This window comes from Fusarium redolens, assembly GCF_020744475.1.
Source record: "Fusarium redolens strain MPI-CAGE-AT-0023 chromosome Unknown BKA55scaffold_1, whole genome shotgun sequence".
Lineage (NCBI taxonomy): Eukaryota > Fungi > Ascomycota > Sordariomycetes > Hypocreales > Nectriaceae > Fusarium > Fusarium redolens.
Window position 1 is genome coordinate 5905146 of NW_025763664.1, and position 20701 is coordinate 5925846.

The following is a 20701-nucleotide window of genomic DNA, read 5'->3' on the forward strand; positions in this document are numbered from 1 at the left end:
CTGAGAATCATCAAAGCACCTCAACATGGAGAAGAGCCCCAAAAAGGAAGAGGCTCCCAAGTCGGGCCAAGCTATTAGTAAGTCCCAACCCAACTTCTATACACTCCCATACTAACATCCAACAGTCAAAGCTTACGTCCACCACCACCTGTGGACTAAGTACGCCACGAGCAAAGGCGTTGAGAAAGCAATCAAGAAATCATTCAAAGCGTACGCCAGTCCTAAAGATTCCCAGTGGTCAAAGTACACAAACAAGCCAACCGGAAACCTCCTGATCACCTACCACGCTGTTTCCAACTTGGACAACGTCCGAGACCTGGTAGTGAAAAAGTTCAAGCCCATGAACCCTTTCACCCCCAACCACTGGCGCCTCTCAATGGCCTTCGTCCAATGGTTGAAGGCAATCAACCCTATCGTCCTCCAGGATCTACCTAATTTATCTGGAGATACGCTGGATGAGGCCTGGGAGCACATGATGGCCCAGTGGGTTATCATCTCCACCCAAGCCGGATGCTCCGAGTAGACATGAAAGACCATGTCGGGGACATGTCGCGTTGTTGAACCAAGCTTTGACCAAAATGTGTCTTGACAATACCGTTCGCAAACCTCGCACAGGAGTCCAGGAGTGGAGGAAGACAGGTAAGCTATTGGAATCCCACTATATTACAATGAGTTTAGACAGCTGACCAATCTTAGAAGATGAGCGACACCATGCTCAAGATGGGCGACAGTGTGCTTGCGATCCAGGGCTTTCGGACGGGGGATATGTCATTACAGCAATGATAGCTTAGAAACAGAGCAAGAAGACCGTCAAGAATAATCTCCCCTCTTGTGAATGCACATCTTGTCCGCCCCTTCGGACGACACACCCCCACACAGCGAATCCATCGCCATTTCACTTAATATTCTTGTCTTGCAGCTGTTTGATCTCTGTCAATCTGCCTCTCTACTCATTTTCCATGGTGACCCGTAGTTTCGATTCGTGCTTCGTCCACATCGACAAATTTCTGCAATTCCAAGTTCTCTGGCAGGTCCGTGAACCGACGCGATGTTACCACAGGCATTCTTGAAACCCACACACGGAGTTCAGCGGAGCCTGAGATGTTTCGCGATGAGAGCGCTCTTGCAGGGTCACTCAGGAAGTGTGATTTGCAACAGTGGACAGGGACTTGATTCGCGACTATCATGCTCTTCAGATGATTCTGTTCTCCCCGAAGCCAATGGCCCATTCATGGGGATGATGGCCCCTTGTTGGCGGCTATAGTTGAGCGGACGTGACATGTAAATTTCTTCAGCCTCGGTTTCCGTAGGGCTTTCAGCCGCGCAAAACAACCACGCTTACGCAAACGCGATCCGAGAGCCATCCACAGTAACGATCATGTTATCCCTACATGGAGCCTGTCACAAGTTCCGGTGAACTGCAAAGGCTGTCCCTGACTGTGCCAAACACAAGGCGCTCTACCATGCCGCGCTCCGGCTCCCGCTCCCCACACTGAAGACTGTTTCTCCAGGCTTTGACCAGTGCAATTTTCACGACATGAGACATAGAATCACATGGCATCGTCCATCGGAGGTCGAAATCATTGGTGGATTAGACAGTGCAAAAAAAGGAGCCGGAGATGTTGCACCCCCCAACTTCATTATATGACCAGCCTTGATAGTGTGCTTACGATGTGGTGCAATGCAGATGGATGGACCTCGACGGCGCCCCCTACAACTTCAAGGGGATCAACCCTCACCTGAGACCTATCCCATGCCCAACACCGCTTGCATCCCCAGAGCCACCAAACTCTGCCTCGGTTTCGCCTTCAGCTTCTTCTCAGTTGATCACTTGCGCGTCAAGCGCCCTCAGCCTGTTATTCGAAGTGCTCAAACTCTTTCATCTGCCATTCATACGTTCCAGCCGCTTCCTCTGATTGCTGGTCGTTGTTGTTATTCATCCGACACCAGTGACAGCATTTGCGCTATCAGGAACTCAGCCAGCATCTCCATTGTGGACGGTGCAGTTTGTCTTGTACGTGGTGACCAAATAGCTGGTGAAAGGGCGGCTTCATCTCCCGTCGACTGCCACGCCAAAGGCCCTAGTCTGGAAGAAGCTCAGCATGATTCTCAAGCAAATAGAACGACGTGAGACTCACGGGTCTGGAGATATACGCAGAGCGCAGTTCGTCCGGTAACTAAGAGACGATTGGTGCGAGAGATGACAGAAGACTTTGAGCTCCCGCCCAATAAAGCATTTTCTGATGAGTCCCTTAATTTCGCCCATCAAGATCAGCGACTGTTTCCAGACAACATCATGTCAAACGTACCATTCTGTTACTGGGGAAACCGACAAGGCATTGGATGAGAAGAGAGAGGGGGTGGATATGTTCGTGGTGATAAACATGGACACCGCCAAATAATAATGGAAGTATTTTCTCCCGCCGTGAATAACGTGTAGGCGTGAGATGGGATGAGCTGCTGTGATGCGCTGAGGATGAAAGCGGATGGTTGTAGGCGGAGGAGAAGCTCAGGAGGGAAGGGAGTCGGCCTGTGATGCTGGAGCGAAGATTCATAACGGGCGGGGCTCTCCTTCTTCAGTCTCCTTAGCTAGGTACCTAGCCACCCGCCACCTATGATTCAACGAAGCGTGTCTTCAGGAGCTGGCTTCTAACTGCGAGGTCAACAACACACCCGAGCTTGAGTAACTTTCTCTTCGACCAATACTAAGATCCCACTAAGAGTTCCATCGTTGCTCACCTACGCCATCGTTCAAATGGACGGCCTCTTGTCTGAGGATGGCGGATGAAGTATTGCTTGCTGAAGCGCTTCGACAACTCAGTCTTCCATCAACACCGCCATCTCTTCCACACATCACACAACCCAGTCATCAAAGCATTCATCCCAAGGCAACCAAAGCACAGGTAATGAGGCCCAGTAATTGTACTTGCCAAGGAGAATGTCACAATTGGTCATGTAATACCCGTCTATGTCTCTGGCGAATGTTGGCCTCGGGTTCAAACGAGCCATGTGCAACACCTATTCTACGACAGTCACAATGGCTTTTAGAAATATATCACTTAGCGACCCTGGGATCCAGATTACAGACTCATACATCATTATCATTCATTCCTGTAATATAGTGTAGGCGTGAAGCTCTCCATCGATATCGTCTTAAAAACCTGAACTCCAACCGAATACAACAAAACCTTGCCGAAGACCTTGCGTAAGACATTACCCTTGGTAAGTCTATCAGAAAAAGAAAAGGGGAAAAACAAAACTCTTGTCCTTCGTGGTCCTATCGCTGTACTGGTTGATCTTAATGACTTAGTGAGAAATGTTAAGGGGGAAACTGTTCTCATGACCGGGGGACTCGATTCTGACGGCCATTTCACCGTCAGAATCCCGAACACCGCGGTGTATCATATTGACACCGCTCAAAATGGCATTATTCTCAACCAGACAGATTTCACCCACATGAGACAGCCTCTCTCCCATCGCCATGATGGCTGCGGCCAAGAAGGTATCGAGTTCTATCCGGAGGCCCTGTCCGGGAATCAGTCTCAAGGCAGGACGACTTATCCAAGTCATTACTCTTGGGTGGAAGACCATCGAGATTTGTCTCAGCGATGTCATATCTCTCAGAGAGTCTGCAATTGCGCAGAGACGGCCGATGATATACATCGGTCGGTATATGCCGCCGATGGGGTACGCGTTGGATGCTCCGGCACTCTCTTGGATGATGAGCTGTTCGATGTTTTCGAGCTGATTGAGCTTGACCTGAGCGGTTCCATTGAGATGTTGAGGAAAGTCGTGTAGGGGGTTCCTGAAGCAGACCCGAAGTCTGCGAAGACTCGGGCAGCCTTCCTTGATGGGGGCTACCCCGTGTTGACCCATTTCGGGAACAACATCAAGACCATCCACGCTGGCGTTTCGCAGAGAGTGCTTAAGGATCATAGAGAGCGTGATAGGCCGCAAGTCAGATTTGAGTGTTCGGACCGCGTCCCAATTGGGACCCTCCTTCAGCATTCTGTGAAAGGCGGTAATCTCGGAGTTCGACAGTCCATGTAGAGAAAGAGACAAGCAAACGACGCCAGGCAAGCTTTTCTTCGTGGACATGAGGAGAGCGGGAAGGAATTCTCTGCCTTCGTCGAAAGTGTCATTGTTTTGTGGCATCACCACGATCCTAAGGGAACTGTGAAGCGAGTCAGTAAATAGTATACGAGATATGTTCTCTGGATTACTTACCGGCATATTCTGCCCATGGCCTGAGGACGGGATCCGTTCCTGTTTGACAGGAAACGCAAAAGCGCTTCCGCGACTGCTGTTCTATGACCAGTAAATGTCATCCCCCGGAACAGGTGAACACGCAAACTGTGTTCTAGGACTCTGCAACCAAGCGAGGCATTTCCCAGGTCCTCGACATACAGGTGACTCCCAATTTCCCCCAACACTTCCGAGGGGAGGGATATCAAGGATGGCATATTGACCGTACGCGCAAATCAAAGTTATGGAGGGATAAAGAAGGGGAAAAAGATGTAGGATAAGGCAGCAGCACCGAGAATCGGTGCTCAGTTCCCGCGACGGCTGAAAGCTTTGGTCGTGGATTGATGTGTGTTTTCTATGTGTGATGCTGACATGTGGGACTAGTTGTATCGCTGGCTCGTGACGTTCTATTATAAAGAAGGGAAGTTAAATGTTGGTTCGTGAGAGTAGAAGATGAGATGAATACGTTTTGGCTACTGGTGCGGTGAATGAGAAGGATGAAATCGGCGGACAGACTCCAAGAGCCAACTCTATGGCGGAAGTAACAAGGGTGATGAGTGATGAGTGATGTTAGACGTGTGGTGTGTGTGTGTGTTATGTTCGTGTTGAGACAAGTCGTATCATTATTTGCCAAGAAGAAGCAAGAGAGAATGTGGTAGGGGAGAAGATGAGAGGAAGATATTCTGCGCGCTGGGCAGGCGAACAATGGGAAGCATTCGACACCAGCGGTAGGGGCCAGCGGGCATAACGCGGCGGGTCAGGCTGAAGAATGGATATGGCTGCCACTGTCACTCTCTACTGCACAATGAACGTGCTAATTGGCATTCTTTCAGAGGTCTTGGGGACTTTTTCAGCTGTAATTGCAATATGCCAGGCCTATTCTTAGTTACTAAAACTTATAATTTTAGCAAGATATGTCGAGCCAGCACCTATAGTAAAGCTGGTTTCTTTGACTGCAAGCAATAAGACTGTCTTGGTGTATGGTAGATTCTCGAGGAAGTAGAACATCAAAGGTGAACGCATGTTTGATGTACTTCTCTAATACAGTACGTTTACGTTGAGCCATCGCACTAATTAAAGCCAATGTTCTTTGGACTTTATGTAACTAGTCTGTCTTGATGTACGTGTAGATATCATGAGAAAGTGGAACATCTAAGGTGAATACACAGTTGATGTGCTCCTTGACTACGATACATCCTCAAAGTGACAACAGGATATTACTTGTGGACTTGTGCATGCATCTGATATTGTGTCTTATTGCGACATCTCTCTCTGCAATTCGGGAGAAGAGTAGTATTATTCATTTTCTAACAACAGGAGTCCCGAGTAGTCACGAGGACAATGAGAACGCAGCATCCATGGCGGTTCGAGAGTCTTCCTTGCCGGCCTGTTCCCTTTCCGGCTGACTAGAACAACAAAAGCTTGCCTTTATTACATCTTATACATGCTCCTGCAATGGCAAAGTGAAAGAAAAAAAAAGGACGGGGAAAAGTTGACGGGAAAAAAAGGAAGACCGGTAACGATCTGGGCCCGGTAGGCACTTCTATGGATTGTGGACTCTTTTGCAGAGTTTCCTTTGCAGTAGTGTTATGGCTGAACCCTCGGGATGCATGGTCGAATAGTGTGTATGGAGGGAGTTCCTTGAAGGGGAACTTTGAAAGGGGGGGATAACCGGCTTGCTGGTGTTGTCTACAGAAATACGTCAGCGACTGGTTCCAAAGTGAAATCATCATCAAGACTTACCGTTGTTAGCTGGGCCTGTGCGCTTGTTATCGCCGGCTTCTCTGAGCAAGCTCAGTACAGGGTCCCAAGAGGAAACGCATGCCTGTCCAAATCGTTCTCGATAGAGAAACGAATGGCGGCATCCGCCCCCCTTACTGCCCTGAAGACAGTGGTTCCGTGAAGGAAGGCCACCTGCTTTAGGGCAGGGAGCTTGGCGAAGATGTAGCTGTTTAGCTGCCGAACATGATGTTCGACAGCGTCTACACCCCTGCCAGTCCCCGGGACCCCAGGCTGGCGGTCCACGAGGATTGCCCTCGGGAACGCCAACCCCAGCCGTTCGAGGTGTCGAAGATTCGACAAGTCCTCGATAAGGACACGCACGGCATACTATAAGAATGTTAGTAAAGTTCTATATCAAGACGGTGGTATAAGTAGCGCCGACGAGTCATAGACGTAATACAGACTGGTTATGTCTATGACCTAGACTAGGCTTAGACAGAAACAGACGACGAGTAAACTTACCTCGGGGTCAGTGCGGACTGCATCCATCTCACCCGCTGGAACCTGGACCGGTGCCAGTACCAGCCACTCCAAGCGACCAAACTCCAACAGCCCACTGCTGTTGTTCCGAACTCGTGCTGGGGTGTTGGCCAGACTGCCAACGTGCGCCGCGGGGAGTTCGAAAGGGGTGGCCAGTCGTCTGAGGAAGGGAAAACACTGCCTGGCGGCTTGCAACTCGAGCTGGCCCCCGAGTTGCAGTCCGCTGAAGGATTCAGCCCGAGTCTTGCTGGCCAGAATAGCCAGAAGCTCTGTGTCGGCTTCGTCCTCCATCTGGATTGACCGTAAGCCCCTCCAGACAGGCAGGCCCGCGCACCTGTTGCGCAGCTCCTCCCTCTGGAGGTCCGACAACCACCAGAGGTCCATTTGGATCCCCTGGAGGTTGTAGAGGAGCCCCAAGGAGCTGGCAATAAGCCGCGGGAGAACTAGCTCAGCTAGAGGTCCTGGAGATGGCTGTCCAGGCTCGACCTCGACAGTGATGTGCCTGGATCTTATGTTAGCAAAGGTCTGCAGTCTCGTGTAAGATATGTAAAGCTTACTTCACGGCATGTATCACTGCCCGGGTAGTGGGCTGGTTGGCGTATGCGTGGAGAAACGCCCAAAGGTCTCCCATAATGTCCATCTTCGTGCCCCGAAAGGCTATGGAGTGATAAAACACTCTCGCGTACGCGGCGCGCATTCCTCTTGATGAGAGGATGAGGCCCTCCATCTCGGAAGGCTGAAGGTGCCTTCCGATCAGGAGGTGAACCTCACGGGGAAGTTCGATAAAGTCGGCGCGTGGCATGATTGGTAGGAGCTGCTCAAAGGTCAGTAGAAGCTCTTCACAAATCTCTACGGCTACTCGAGGGGATAGATCGTGAGATGAGTATGTGTTGGGTCAAGTGGATTGTCGTTTTCTTGAGACAGGAGACTCTGAGATTTGAATGACAAGAACGAAGAAAACAGTTCACTTACTTCTGGCTTCTTGACGTTTAAAGAGTGGGAGAGAGCTTCGGAGCGGGAGAGTGAAATTTGTTTGCGTTGGGACTTGATAGACTTTTCTGTAGAAATTTACGATGTTGGTATTTGAAGAAGTCTGGTGGAAAGGGAAAAGCGAGGGGAGGGTTGGACTGCTGCCAATCTCTTCACTCCTCCTGAGCAGCAGCGGCAGCGGCAGTGGTAGACCAGCGAGGAGGAGGGACGGCTGCCTGCCAGTGCGGGCTCAATCTTCTTCACCAAGCCTTCACTTCCATATTTTCCGTTTACAGTGCTATCTGGGACAATCGCGAGTGTCTGTTTTGAAGAGTAAGCTAGCTATCATAGCAAAGGAAAGGGGTCCTGGTAAGTATTGAACACTGAGGCGAACATGTCTCGACACGCCTCGTTTGCTTCAACAGAGCTTCGTGGACAGGTGATCACAAGAGAGCTTAGACTGATTCAAAGAACAAGTTTAGGGTGATTACAAGGCAGAAGAAAAGCGAGTGTTCTGTCACCCAGCTGTGAGTGTTCACAATGTTGATCAAAGGACAGTCTCAATGGCATATCAAAGTGATTGCCAGTATTCATTTCTATCCTAAGATCTCACGAAATCTAATTTCTTATAATTCGACTCTAGGTATTGTTTCCATGCACCAAGAAAAAGTCACAAATTCGAATTACTGCTTCAACTCCAGGTCCAGACTCATGTCTTTCCCCGACCGATTCCCATTATCAAGATCGAATTCCCAGAAACAACACCAAGTCATCCCACGCGGCCATACCAGAAATTTGATTCATCGGCGGTATTGTCACAACAGCCGGAGTTTCCGTCCTGAACACATGTGACAGTTATCTCCCTGGCACATTGCGTGTTATGCTGGCAGGCCGGTTGTTTCTTCTCGAAGTCACTCATTCATTGCATAGTCCACTGTTACAATGAATAAGTCGGAAGCGTAGCGGTTTCTGCGTCAGCGGTAGACATCTGATCTTGCCGCGCCAGACTGTGATCTGCTACCTCACAGCCAACACTGGGCCAAACGCCGGTGCAATTCACCCAGTCTGCCTAGTCTATCCGTCACTCCGGCAGCCCGTTCGGTCTTCTCATATGCAGGACGACCAAGTGCCTCAGCCTTCTCAGCCTCAGCCGACCCGGTCAAATCAGCAAGCGCCTCCCCCCTGGCGAGCATTTTCCAGCAGCAGAGTTCTGTAAGGAATCATATTTCAGACAGTGAGTAGTAGCACAGGTTGGGGAGCACAGCCAGCTAACATGTGCTTTCTATGTTGGATGCCGAGCCACAATGTCTGAGTTACAACCAAGTTCTCTGCTACAGGGATCGTCTTGACGTAAAGGCCAACTTCGAATCGTACGGGGCTTCACTACGTAGCTACGAAATCGACAGTACAATATACAATTCTCTGTATTTATTGACTAGCCTTGCGCCAGAAAAGACTGCCGACATTGATTTGTGTCGTGTTGTGTTCGCTCTCACAAGTAGCCGTTCGAAGCTCAACACAACACGGAGACAACACCCATGCTGACACTCCAGCGCCTTCGTCGATACCATCCAAAGCCTGATGAAAGACATGCGCGCTTGGGACTCATGAGCCAGACTTATATCAGCCATTCAATTGAGCCCTCGATCTGGCAGTGTGGGCGAGAGGACATGACCTCTGACGGTAAGTAACTCGAGCACGATACAAACACCAACACTTCCACGATCAAGCAACTCCGCGAAATACACTTTTCCAACAATTCCATAAGCAACACCGTCGCCCTTCACTCCTCCATCACTTCAAAAACTCCTCCTTCCCTTGCTCCGTCAACACCTCCCTCACAACCTCCAAAACCCTCCCATGTCCCTCCCGCGCCCCAACAAACCCAAAATTCGCACTCATCTTCCTTCCCGCCGTCAAATCAATCTTCTTCCCATGTACATCCGTAATCTTCCCTCCAGTCTCTTCGAACAACAACATAGCACCCGCATGATCCCAAGCTTTAGCGTACCGATCTCGACGTTTGTAAACCCAAACTGTCGTGTTGCCAAGGCCCATTGCGAGAACCGCCCAGCGAAGAACCCAAGGGAGGAGGTCGTTTCCAGGATAGGTGGAGTTGAGGCGCGAGGCGACGATTTCGTGAATGCCGGAGAGGGCGGAGTCGACTGTTGAGCTTGTGACGAGGCTGGCGTCGTTGGTGCTGTAGAGAGGGAGTTTTCTGGGTTGATCAGATCGTAGGGGGCGGACGTAAGCGCCGTGGCCTTTCACGGCAAAGAAGATGCATCCTTCGTCTTTGGGATCAATATCTTCGTTCTTGAGCGGTGCCTTTGCATCAATTGACAAATTCGGCGCACCAACGATCCCAACTGTTTGCTGCCCATCCACCAACAACGCCATATTGGTAGCATAAAGCTGACCGAGAAGATACGTCTTTGTCCCATCAATTGGATCAAAAACCCAAGTTCTCCCAGTGGCAGATGGGCTACTAGCTCCGCACTCATCAATAAGATCACACATCTGCTCTCGACTCTCTGGCAACTTGCACAGCGACACTGTATCCTCATTTCCAGCAATTCCCTCCAAAAGCTGCCAGACCCTTTCCATCAACACAGAATTCTGCCTCAAGTCCGAAGCATCTTCCTCCCCAACAACCTTGTCCTCCGGAAACGCATTCTTAATCGTAGCTGTAAGAAGCGCCTGAACCGCAAAATCGGCAACTGTGACAGGACTCAAGTCATCCTTCTCAATTGCGCCTTTATCCTTGTCAGAAACAATCGACTGACTCAATTGAGCAGCCTTTTGCAAAGCGCCAACAGCGACAGTGAGTTCTTTTGCGTACGGACTGTCCATTTCGAGTGGTGTTGAGGAGTGATGAGTGTTCAGTGAACAAACCCCGCTTTGAGTAAATAGTGGATAAATGCATACTGACCTCATTCACGCTTGTAAGCTAGCACTTACTCATCTCATCTTCATCAACGCCAACACCAGATGGATCATCACACATGCCTGATAAATCGGTGAAACTCAACCCCGCCGCCAACACTTTTCTAGGCGAACCGTTCGAACTCAGACCCCTTATCAGCGAGATTTTACGCACCAAGTATTGTGTCCCTGGAAGCGTCTTTCTTGTCGAGGGCGTCGATCGTGTTTCTATCTCAAGATCGGGACGATGGCAGGTCATTCGACTTGTTCTTGGTGACGGGGAGGTTTGTATTCAGGCGATACTGGCGCCTGATATGCATCGCTTTGTCACCACAGGGGATATCGCCTTGGGGGCTTATGTTCGGTGTGAGAAGTTCGACGTGAAGTGGAAGGACGTTGGTGAACAGAGCATGGTGATGCTGATGGTGCGAGACCTGATCACTGTTGGTTGGAATGAATCATATCGAGCGCTTTGGAAGAAAGATGAACTTCTACCCAAACAAGTTCCGGCACCAGCACTTCAAGCAAAGACAGCGCCTCAGCCAGAGGTCAAGCCGGCTCACGATCAACCCGAACTTCCAAAGGGACCCCCCAAGCCAACTTTCGAAGATTATTCGGAGTTTGATGATGTCGACGAAGCAGCCGCCGAAGAAGCATTCGAAGCCTTCGAGAGACTTATGAATGCCACCAGACCCACGACACCCCAAAAGGCGCCTCCACCACAGAAGATTGAGTCTCCACGAAAGATTGAGGCAGTGCAGAAGCCACAGACACCGAAGAAGGCAGAACCTTCACGGAAACCACGAACACCACAAAAGACAGAAACTCTACAGAAGCCACAAACACCACAAAAGACTGAGATAACCCAAGACACACCAACGTCCCACCAACCAATCGCCCTTCCCCGCGACTGGCACAATCCCCAAACACCCCTCAAACTCACCATCCTCCGCCAAATCCCCCACCTGCCCTACGCCCAAAACTGGTCCTGCAACGTCCTCGCCATAGTCTCGTACCTGTCAGCAGTTGAACCCTCGAGTCTTCCACCCTACCGACAGCGAATAGCACGCCTCGCAGACCCGTCTACATCAAAGCAGGTACACCTAACAGTCTTTTTGGATCCGGAAGCGTTCACTCCCCGTGTTGGGAGTGCAGTTCTTCTTGTGGGTGTGAAGAACCATCGGTTTGATGGGGGCAGTTTGAAGATGTATGAGAGTGATCGGAAGAATGGACGGTGGTGGTTTGAGAATCCTGTTGAGATGGAGTGGTGTGATGTTGAGGGGATTAATGATTGGTGGGCGCAAGTGTCTGCAGCTACACAGGGTCGACGTTAGTACCGTTAGATGAACTAGTCCCGCAAATATTGTTGCGTTCTCTCATTTCGGTATTTGGCATGTTAGCATAAATAAGACCTGGCACTGAGGATATCACGAATCAAGAAATAGTGGAATAAAGTCTCAATACAAAAGCTATACATAATCTCAAACACCAGTAGCAAATATCTAGGGGTTCTGTTAATCCCCTTCCGCTAACGCCTCCGATCGCCGTCCTCATCCTCACGATCTTTGATGGCCCCTTCGATTGGGAGTCCAGTCAAAGCTCTGAGGGCAATAGCTAAGCAAAGTCCTTCCAGTGTATCCCCAACGTAATCAACCTAACGCTCAGCAACAATAATAACATAAAGAGGATCTAGCCTCTACCGATGAACACAAAGAGAAGGGCGAAACCACAAAGAGGTGTGAAACTCAAGAGGTAGCCAGAAGGGCATTCGGGGAAGGTACAAAACGAACCATGTTGCCAGACTCGACGACAGGAAGGTCCTTATCAGGAGATTGGACAGGAGTGACCTCGTCTAATCTAGTGTTTGGGACCGCCAGCTTTGGAATTGGTTGCAGTCGTGGCTGCACCTTCGCTGGCTCGAGTGCGTCTTCGGGTCGGTGAACCTTGAGAAACTCTCGTTCCTCCTGAGAAAGGCCTGTAGTTGACAACATGCGGCGATGGGTGCTTGGGGCAGCCATTCGTTGCCATATTCCTCCCTCAGTTCCCGTTGTCGCCCCCTTCGTCGTCGTCCTCCTCCTCCGGATCAACCTCATGCTTCAGCTCAATGAATCGGGCATTCTGCCAAAACTGGAACTTCAACGGGAGACTCTCCCGAACCAGATCCTGTGATGGAAGAGTGTGGTCGAAGAGCGTCCCTGCGTTCAGCGCCTGTTTCTCCGGCTTGTAGATCGCCACTCCACCTAGGCTCGGCACAATGACAAAGTCGTCATCTTGAAACACCTTTGTTCGTAGTACTTGGCCAGGGTCTGCGTGTCTCATGGGTCTCCATTGGGGCACCGGGGCTACTGGCTTGTCAAGGGGGCGCAGGGTCTCCAGATGGGTCTCCGTATAGTACTCAGCATGGCTGTGAGGGCCCAAGTCATCGTATGTAATCGACGACGCGAGGACCAAGTCCCCCTTCCAAAAGTGAGCATCTGCAAGTCGCTTCACATTGCGGTGGTGTTGCATCGCCCTAGGACCATTCCACCGTAGGTCCTGGTCTGCCGATAGGAACTCGTAGTTGGCGAAAGACTCTGTGAAGACGTTGAAGGTTATGACGTTCCAATCTCCCTTCAAGGTCTTGGGGTTGCAGCAGTTGCAGAGCTCGAGCTTCCTCTTCTCGATGCCCTGGAAGCGGTAGGTAGCCAGGGTGTAAGTTCCATGGTCGTCTGACTTACGACTGGAGAAATTAATAGCCACTCGGGTCACTTCTTTGCAACCCGGCTGGGGATTTCTCAGCGGGTTGCGGATTGACTTGGTCTTGGTGGCGACAATCTGTCCATCCTTGAACTTCACGACTTTGAGGGTTGAGAGGTTCGGGTCTACTGGCGTCAGTCACTGTTGAAATACAGGTGATCGTTGAACTTACCACGAGCAGGGTGCGAGAGCGCCCATACAGCGAAGAAAACATCATCGTGCTGAGGATGTGGCAAAATTTGTGCGACGCCATAACATGCTGGTTTGGATCCAGAGCCATGTCCGATTCCGGACAGGTCTACTTCTCGGAGAATATCGCGCCATTTATAGTCAAATATTTGGCCATTTGTGGTGACGAAGAACATCGTCCTCAAGTCTACGTAGGCGTGGTCAAGACCAGCGGGAAGAGTAAGCTCAACCCAATCTCTGGTGTCCATCTTGGCGACATGGCTAGAGACATCAGTGATCATATCTCAACAGGAACGCTGACTCGGTACTTACATTTTGTTCAGACTTGCCTCCAAGTCGAGGAGGATGAGAAACTGGTCGCTCACAGCAGCGGCCTGGAACCGCCCGCCTCTCATGGCACTAGCAAGAGGGCTGAATCTCTCCCGGTTCGCGTTGCGTATATCGTCAACGATGACGATCCGCGTCGACAACTGCCAAACCAGCCTTCCCTTGTTGTACAGGAAGGACCATGGGACATCCGTGGAATGAGCTGCTGCACTTTGTCGGGAGAAAAAATGGCTTGTGGACAAATCCCACGGAGTCCACGTTCGACTGTCGTGGGGACGCATCCACTTGAGGTGCTTGTTGAGCTCAAGAGAGTAAAGCTTCTGTGGGTGGTCTTTGGAGTTCATGGCCACGAGGCCAGGGAAGAAGTTATGAAGCGCTTGAGTCATAGTTTCCTTCTGGCCAAACTTGGCTTTCCAACTCTTACTCACAGCAAGGCAAGCACGGTAGTCGTCGAAGTCGAGATACTTCAATATCTCACAAACCATTTCCGGGGGAAGCTTCTCCAGACCCGCAAGAACGATTGTAGTCTCAGAGATCTTCTTTCTGAGGTACAGGATGTCAAAGGGGGAGAGACTGGCGAAGAGAGTGTCGAGCTCGTCCTTACGGGACGCTGCGAGCAAGGACTTGTCGTTTTCGTCCATGACTGCAAATCTTTGACGCGCTTTAGCCTGTAGATCGATCAGATTAAACAATAGTGAAAATGGTGAAAACGATGGTGTTTTTTGAAGTTGGAAAATGAGTGTTGCAAAAGCAAGTTCCCCTCCGGCAGGACTTGACTTGAGGTAACTTCTGCATATTGCACTGGTCACATGATCCACTTCTCTGGCACTGTCATCTCCTGGCCTTCTTTCTCACAACAAATGCTCCCAATAATTTTACAACACACACACACACACAAAAATATTTCTACTTCATCCAAACATTTACTACCTCACTCACAACAAACAATAATTTTCAACACTTGCACACCGCACTCCCAAATTCAGGGAATACACAAGTCTTTTCAATGTGTTGGCTTGATATATCTCGTTGAGATATCATAAGCTTCAACTATCAATCGACAAGGTATGTTTTTCACCAGAGTATCCGACAGCTCTTGAGTGATATCCAGAGTAGATCTGACTTTTCATCGCCCAGTCCATTCGTACTACGGGCATCCGCCTTGCTCAGGTCCAACGGTGCCTTGGCCAGCAAACACTCATAATTGAGTATAGCTCCTGGGAGCAAGAAAGGATGATGCTAACCCCTCATGCAATACGATCTGGCGTGAGAATTCTTTCCACCCGTGGATTTTCAAGGGACGTCGAGAGCGCACCGGACCCAGCAAAGGTGCAACGCGTGAGTGACACCCTCCAAGCATCTTCGATCAAGGGATCTTTCTCGATGTTGGACTTGACACTGACATTTGACAGAATATTTGAGGCTATCCCAAGTTTTCGGACTTTGGAGATATTGCTGAGTGTCATCTGCGGAGTGTGACCCACGTTGGGGGAACGACAGAGGCCGCCTCCAAGGCGGGTCTCGGTCTTCCTCCCTCCATCTTCGGGTGCTCTCCTGCCCCCCATTCAAATCGGGGTGGTTATGAGTGCCACCTTCGGAGTACGGCCCACGTTATAGGGTCGATAGAGACCGTCTCTTAGGCAGATTTCGGCCTTCTTCCCATACTGGGTGGCCTGCTATCTTCCCATTCAACTGGTGAATTTTGGGGAACCACTTGCGAAACACAACAAACATCGGAGTGCCGATTCAAGGCTTTGCCATCATTTCACCGGCTCTCAATCTTCCCCCCATTGGGGGTGATCTTCTGTCCCCCGACTCCAGCGGTGAAGCATGAAAAGCAGTCGAATGAGAACACGCTGGGCTTCATCGGATGCCGCAGCTGGCGCAAGAGCTTCTGCTCCGCATCAAGTTTCCGCCCTCTATCAGGGCAGGTACCGTCCCCATTTATGGGTGGCGCCATCATCCATCCCTCATAACGAGGTGAAAGCGGTACGTCGTGAACACTGAGAGGCATGTTCATAAGAGCTAACTTTGACACCCCTACAGGCCTTACCAGGGCACGCTACTCGGATAACCCACGTGGAGCTTCATTAGATACGCAGTTGGGGCCAGAACTTCTTCTGCGCATCAACGAGGATCATCAGGTAGCCGATGGCAGCGCACCAGCTACTCCTGCTAAGAAGGCCACTCCTGGTAAGCCCTATGCCCCCCTTCTAGTGGCGACAATCTAGTAGACTAACCAACCCCTTGATCTAGGTCGCAAACGGGGTCCCAAGGCCAAGAAGGTCGGTTCCGATGCCCATGGAGAAGTTTAGATCCTGGCTTCATTTCTACCTTGCGGGCGAGGTATGGGTGAGACGCTTGAGCGCCATCTATTCTCAGGGCTAGTACATTCGGCTGGTGAGTTGTTACACAGTCCTTAGCGGATTCCGATTTCCATGGCCACCGTCAGACCCTGCTATCTGCAAGGGCTCTTATGGCATACGTACACATGAAGGGGGTAGTGGACGTATAACAGGACAGATAAGGCATGATTATGTTGGGGAGTCTAGGCCAAAGACTACAGAAGTTCAAGGTCCTGCTTCACGCCAGGCTCCCAAGCCCCCGTTCGACGATGAGGCTTTCGAGAGCCATGTCTCGGTGCCAACTTCTTGAGGGTATTGACACCAATTTCCAGCCCTCGTAACTTCATCGCCGAAGCTCAGCGAGGCCATCGTCAAAGATGAGGAGATGGACGGCGCCGTCGTCAAAGACGAGGAGATGGATGCCGAGTGCCCCAAGCCCAAACTCGACAAGCGGTTGCCGTGTACGGCCATTTCCATATCGATATATGTTGACAGCAACTCGATCTGTGTGCGAAAAGGATGTCCGGTGATCGGCGAGAGCAAGCGGCCTGCGGCTCAACAACATTTGTTTGCACTCGACTCTCATCTTCCTTTCTTTCTTCCATTCACCCCAACAAGGTTCGCAAGGTGGCATTCCATCTTTGATCAACACAGTCCCTTCTTCCCGATCCGACAACAGTTGTCATATCAATCTCATTCCACATTAACGACCCTTCTCAGCGTTTTCTATGGCATCAGGTATGTTTCACCAGCACATATAACGTTCCGAAAACTGACGTGTAGTGTCCACAGCAACTGCAACGTAGATCACTTCAGCCCGCTCCTTGACATCTTCTTCATCGACGAGCACAACAGCACCTTCGGAGTCGAATCCGTTGCCAGCTTAAGGACTGCAAAGACTCTTGACACAGTTGATCAAGTCAGGTTCACTCCTCCTGGCGTCTGCCACTATTCATCGCTCCTCGAACTGCGTCCGACGCGAAGTCTCTCCAGTCAAGATAGGGATACTCGACTTGGGCTCAACACTGAAGCTGATGTCCTGACCCTGGTATCCATGGACGGGGCTTGATGGACTTGTTACACAGGTACGCGTCTCACAAGCTAGAGGTGTACGTTATCCAATGGACAACGCAAAACTTGTTTCTTATTATTCCCAAACATCAGCGGTGGAATTTTCCTCGTGTCTCATGCCCGACCGCGTCTCATCAACTCATAGGACCTAGCGATAAGGCAACCAAGCCTCTTTTATGTTCAGAACACGCCACCCTTCTTCTCAAGAATTGGACACAGCACATGAGCCCCTTCGCAATAACATGCGCCGCGAGACCATCTTGCCACGAATGAAGAAGTCTGACCGGATGTTTCAATCTCCAATACCGACATTCCAACCCAGGCTTTGAGAGTGCCCGATCCCTCGCAGGCACTCCAGCATTCCATATCCCCTCACTGTCCCGACGTGTTCGCTAGCCGCTTGCCGAGTGACAAGCAACAGTCAAGCATCGAAACAAGGAACAAATATCTTACCCAACACCGACCCCAAGTACCCTGTATGAAGACCGCTGGAAGGATTCGAAGCCATAGCATTAAAGGTGCCTCGCGACCCAAGATCACTACCTTTGTCCCCCAACTGAACCCCTGCTCTCCGATCATGACATGTTGAGGGAGCTTGTTTCGCCTTCGATGATTCAGGATACGTTAGACCATTTCGGCGATCTGATGTCTCTCCTCTGGTGCCGAAAAGCTGGCAAGATTTGATGATCATAGCCTTCGTCACTGACGATGTTGATCGCCTTCAGCCATGTCATGTCAAGGTTCCATCGTTGAAAGAAGCATTCAGGTTCCAGGTGGCAAGTAAGGATGATGGAAGGGTTGGAGGCGAACATGCTGTGCAGCTGTTCCTGATTGTCGCCCATGTGTTCATCATCCATCACCAAGGAGCCTCGCGCGCTCGAGCTCAACTTAATTCCGGCCCAGATAAGCCCTGTTCATTATTATACCACGAACTGTTCTTCATGTTTTGCCTAGTCTCTAGTTTAGTGTCCCACGGGAAATGTATTACACTATTGTCGCACAACTCTAACCGACTTTTTGTTTCAATTGTTCAGTGCTGTGATGTTCTCTCTGTAAGGCCACATCGGTCTATGTATAACATGTACGCAAACAGAAAATTATTACACAACCAATAGAATTTTTCTCATCTGTTGTTGATGCCAAAGGTACAAGACATAGACATTTCAGCTATGCCTTGCCCTCTGACAGTCCGCCCGGTTTGCTGTTCGTATCTGTCTAGGGTAGCCTGAATCACGACCGTACGACCAAGATATGTGTTCTAAATTTATTGGCTGCGAATCAACTATGATTTACTGTGTGATGTTCTGATTCCATGTCTGAGCCGGTAAAACCCATGTTTCAATTTCCGACGAGCCAAAAGTGAAGGTAGCTTGGCGAAGTCTGTGATTGAGTCAACCAAGATTGATAAGATCGATAACACACCAACTCTGACTGACCCGGAATTTTGTCCGACCGGCATCGGCACAAAATTGTGGGGTAAGATTCGAAGCATGACCCATGACGTGGGATCGCGATGGACCAGTCCCAACTGACGTGATTCACTTCACCAACTCTATCTATTTCAACCATGACCACTCCCTAAACCCTCCCTCCTCAACATCCTACAACCTCCTCACAATGTCGTCTCCCACTCCCGACGACACGCGCCTCGACGCCGATCAAATCTCTACCCACAGCTCCTACGCCTCATCCTCCGACTCATCCTCCCGCGCGCGACGAAACAAAGAGAAACAAGCCCTCCGCCTCATCGCCTTCATAGCAGCAAACATCATAGCCCTCGCCTGCGGTTCCATCGTCGTGTTCTCCCTCTACGCGCCTCTTCTCCAATCTCGACTACACTACACCCAATTCCAAGTCAACGCCGTCGCTATCGCCGGCTCTGTCGCGCTGTACCTTCCTATTTCGCTCATTGGGTATATCTGCGATCGCGTTGGGCTAAAACCGCTTGCGCTGGTGGGAGGAATCCTCTTCGGTAGCGGATATGGCATCGCAGCGGGCGTTTATCGGAAATTGGATTTGGAGTTTCGCAGTCATCCGGGATATCGTGTCAATGGAGATTGGTCTGTTCCATTTCTGATGTTTTCGTTTGTGTGCATTGGTATCGCGACGTGCGCGCTTTACATGGCTGCTGTGTCATCATGCGCAAAGAATTTTGGAAAAGGTCGATATCGGGGGTTGGCGCTCGCTACGCCGATTACTTGTTTCGGATTGAGTCCCATGTGGCTGAGTCAAGCGGGAACCCGTCTGTTCACTGAGACGCGACCAGACGGATCCAAGGGCGACCTGGATGTATTCCGCTTCTTCCTCTTCCTCGCCATCTTGACATTCTCGATGGGTATGTTGGGCACATTCACCCTGCGTGTCGTTGATGAAGACGAGCTTATCGACGAGGCTATTGAGGAGATGGAGCAGAGTGGTTTACTCGATGGAAGTTCTCTACTCGGCAGGTCCGAGAGGAGTTACGGTGCGACTGGTGATGAGACGGAGGGCTCAGCACTACTTGATCCGTCGAAAGACGATGCGAAGTGGAAGAAGAACTGGGTTCTCAACGCTGAAACGCGTTCGTTCCTGTCTGATCGCACCATGTGGCCGTTTGCCCTGGCGTTTCTTCTGATCGTTGGACCAGGCGAGGCCTTTATCAATAACCTGGGCACAATCATCGGTACACTGACACCACCTGAGATGGAAGGTCTCAGCCATCGCACTTCAGCGGCGACACATGTGTCCATCTTTGGCGTCACAAACACTGCTTCTCGTATCTTTATTGGTACTCTAACAGATCTTCTGGCACCATATCCCCAAACACAGCATGTTCAAGCACCGCATGCTCGTTCGGCTGTGAGCAATCGCTTCTCCATATCCCGCGTCGCCTTCATGGCATTCTTCGCAACACTTCTCTCAATCGGTCTCTTAATCCTCGCATCCGGCCTTGTCCAAAACCACGCTGAACGATTCTGGCTCGTCTCAGGCCTCGTCGGCGCAGGCTACGGCGCAATCTTCAGTCTCACACCCTTAATCGTAACGATTATCTGGGGCGTTGAGAACTTTGCTACCAACTTTGGCATCATCGGTATGCTTCCTGCAGCAGGGTCTACATTCTGGGGTCTCGTCTACTCAGCGACGTACCAGAACGGCGCGAACAACTCAAAGGCTGCGCCTGGGGGTGAAGAGGGTGGTGATTTATTCTGCTACGGTGAACAGTGCTATGCTCCGACTTATTGGGCTGAGACTATTACTGTGTGGGTTGCTGTTGGGTTATTGATCTGGGCTTGGAAGGGTAGAGGGGGATGGTCGCAGCGTGGAATTGTGATTTAGCACCTGATCATTTCGGCATCTCATCATCTTGGCGTTTTGGATAGACAGCATACGTGGGTAGGTCTAGTTCATCTCATAGCAGCATAGTTCTGATATCATTGAATACATAGCGTTCATTAGTCTGCCGTTGTTCCGTTTGTCAAAGCTCCCTGCATGCATACAGCTTACCCCGGATTTCAGATCAGACTCCACCATTATCACCACCACTATCATCTGACTAGGGTACAAGTTTCCCGCGGCCAACTACCCCCTCACGTTGATAACTTATCATCTCGGGGCCCAAGCTTAGCAGCCGATCAGCACGGATCTCAAATTTACAA

At 50.5% G+C, this 20701-nt stretch overlaps 9 protein-coding genes across 9 annotated transcripts; 5 read left to right on the forward strand and 4 right to left on the reverse strand.

The window, feature by feature from the left end:
- Window positions 1–25: 25 nt before the first annotated feature.
- BKA55DRAFT_533425 (uncharacterized protein) lies at window positions 26–523 on the forward strand (the record flags this gene model as incomplete). Its single annotated transcript, XM_046189464.1, has 2 exons — window positions 26–77; window positions 126–523. The coding sequence occupies 2 exons, from the start codon at window positions 26–28 to the stop codon at window positions 521–523; spliced, it is 450 nt and encodes a 149-aa protein (XP_046057609.1).
- Window positions 524–1681: 1158 nt separating this feature from the next.
- BKA55DRAFT_533426 (uncharacterized protein) lies at window positions 1682–2131 on the forward strand (the record flags this gene model as incomplete). Its single annotated transcript, XM_046189465.1, has 1 exon — window positions 1682–2131. The coding sequence occupies one exon, from the start codon at window positions 1682–1684 to the stop codon at window positions 2129–2131; it is 450 nt and encodes a 149-aa protein (XP_046057610.1).
- A 1175-nt stretch (window positions 2132–3306) lies between these two features.
- Window positions 3307–4463, reverse strand: BKA55DRAFT_496923 (uncharacterized protein; the record flags this gene model as incomplete). The annotated part of the gene is made up of 3 exons (XM_046186409.1): window positions 3307–3924; window positions 3979–4174; window positions 4228–4463. 3 exons carry the CDS (start codon window positions 4461–4463, stop codon window positions 3307–3309), a joined length of 1050 nt encoding a protein of 349 aa, XP_046057611.1.
- A 1325-nt stretch (window positions 4464–5788) lies between these two features.
- On the reverse strand, window positions 5789–7309 carry BKA55DRAFT_533428 (uncharacterized protein; the record flags this gene model as incomplete). Its single annotated transcript, XM_046189466.1, has 5 exons — window positions 5789–5934; window positions 5989–6070; window positions 6124–6354; window positions 6490–7009; window positions 7065–7309. The coding sequence occupies 5 exons, from the start codon at window positions 7307–7309 to the stop codon at window positions 5789–5791; spliced, it is 1224 nt and encodes a 407-aa protein (XP_046057612.1).
- A 1961-nt stretch (window positions 7310–9270) lies between these two features.
- Window positions 9271–10326, reverse strand: BKA55DRAFT_497247 (uncharacterized protein; the record flags this gene model as incomplete). Its single annotated transcript, XM_046186449.1, has 1 exon — window positions 9271–10326. The coding sequence occupies one exon, from the start codon at window positions 10324–10326 to the stop codon at window positions 9271–9273; it is 1056 nt and encodes a 351-aa protein (XP_046057613.1).
- A 112-nt stretch (window positions 10327–10438) lies between these two features.
- BKA55DRAFT_552866 (uncharacterized protein) lies at window positions 10439–11849 on the forward strand. The gene has a single exon (XM_046191472.1). The coding sequence runs from the start codon at window positions 10479–10481 to the stop codon at window positions 11730–11732; it is 1254 nt and encodes a 417-aa protein (XP_046057614.1). The 5' UTR covers window positions 10439–10478; the 3' UTR covers window positions 11733–11849.
- Window positions 11850–12435: 586 nt separating this feature from the next.
- On the reverse strand, window positions 12436–14291 carry BKA55DRAFT_533431 (uncharacterized protein; the record flags this gene model as incomplete). The annotated part of the gene is made up of 3 exons (XM_046189467.1): window positions 12436–13259; window positions 13307–13584; window positions 13636–14291. 3 exons carry the CDS (start codon window positions 14289–14291, stop codon window positions 12436–12438), a joined length of 1758 nt encoding a protein of 585 aa, XP_046057615.1.
- A 1803-nt stretch (window positions 14292–16094) lies between these two features.
- On the forward strand, window positions 16095–17155 carry BKA55DRAFT_61590 (uncharacterized protein). Its single transcript, XM_046196710.1, has 2 exons — window positions 16095–16733; window positions 16779–17155. Exons 1-2 carry the CDS (start codon window positions 16381–16383, stop codon window positions 17062–17064), a joined length of 639 nt encoding a protein of 212 aa, XP_046057616.1. The 5' UTR covers window positions 16095–16380; the 3' UTR covers window positions 17065–17155.
- Window positions 17156–18587: 1432 nt separating this feature from the next.
- On the forward strand, window positions 18588–20500 carry BKA55DRAFT_552873 (major facilitator superfamily domain-containing protein). The gene has a single exon (XM_046191473.1). It carries the CDS (start codon window positions 18684–18686, stop codon window positions 20379–20381), a length of 1698 nt encoding a protein of 565 aa, XP_046057617.1. The 5' UTR covers window positions 18588–18683; the 3' UTR covers window positions 20382–20500.
- Window positions 20501–20701: the final 201 nt, after the last annotated feature.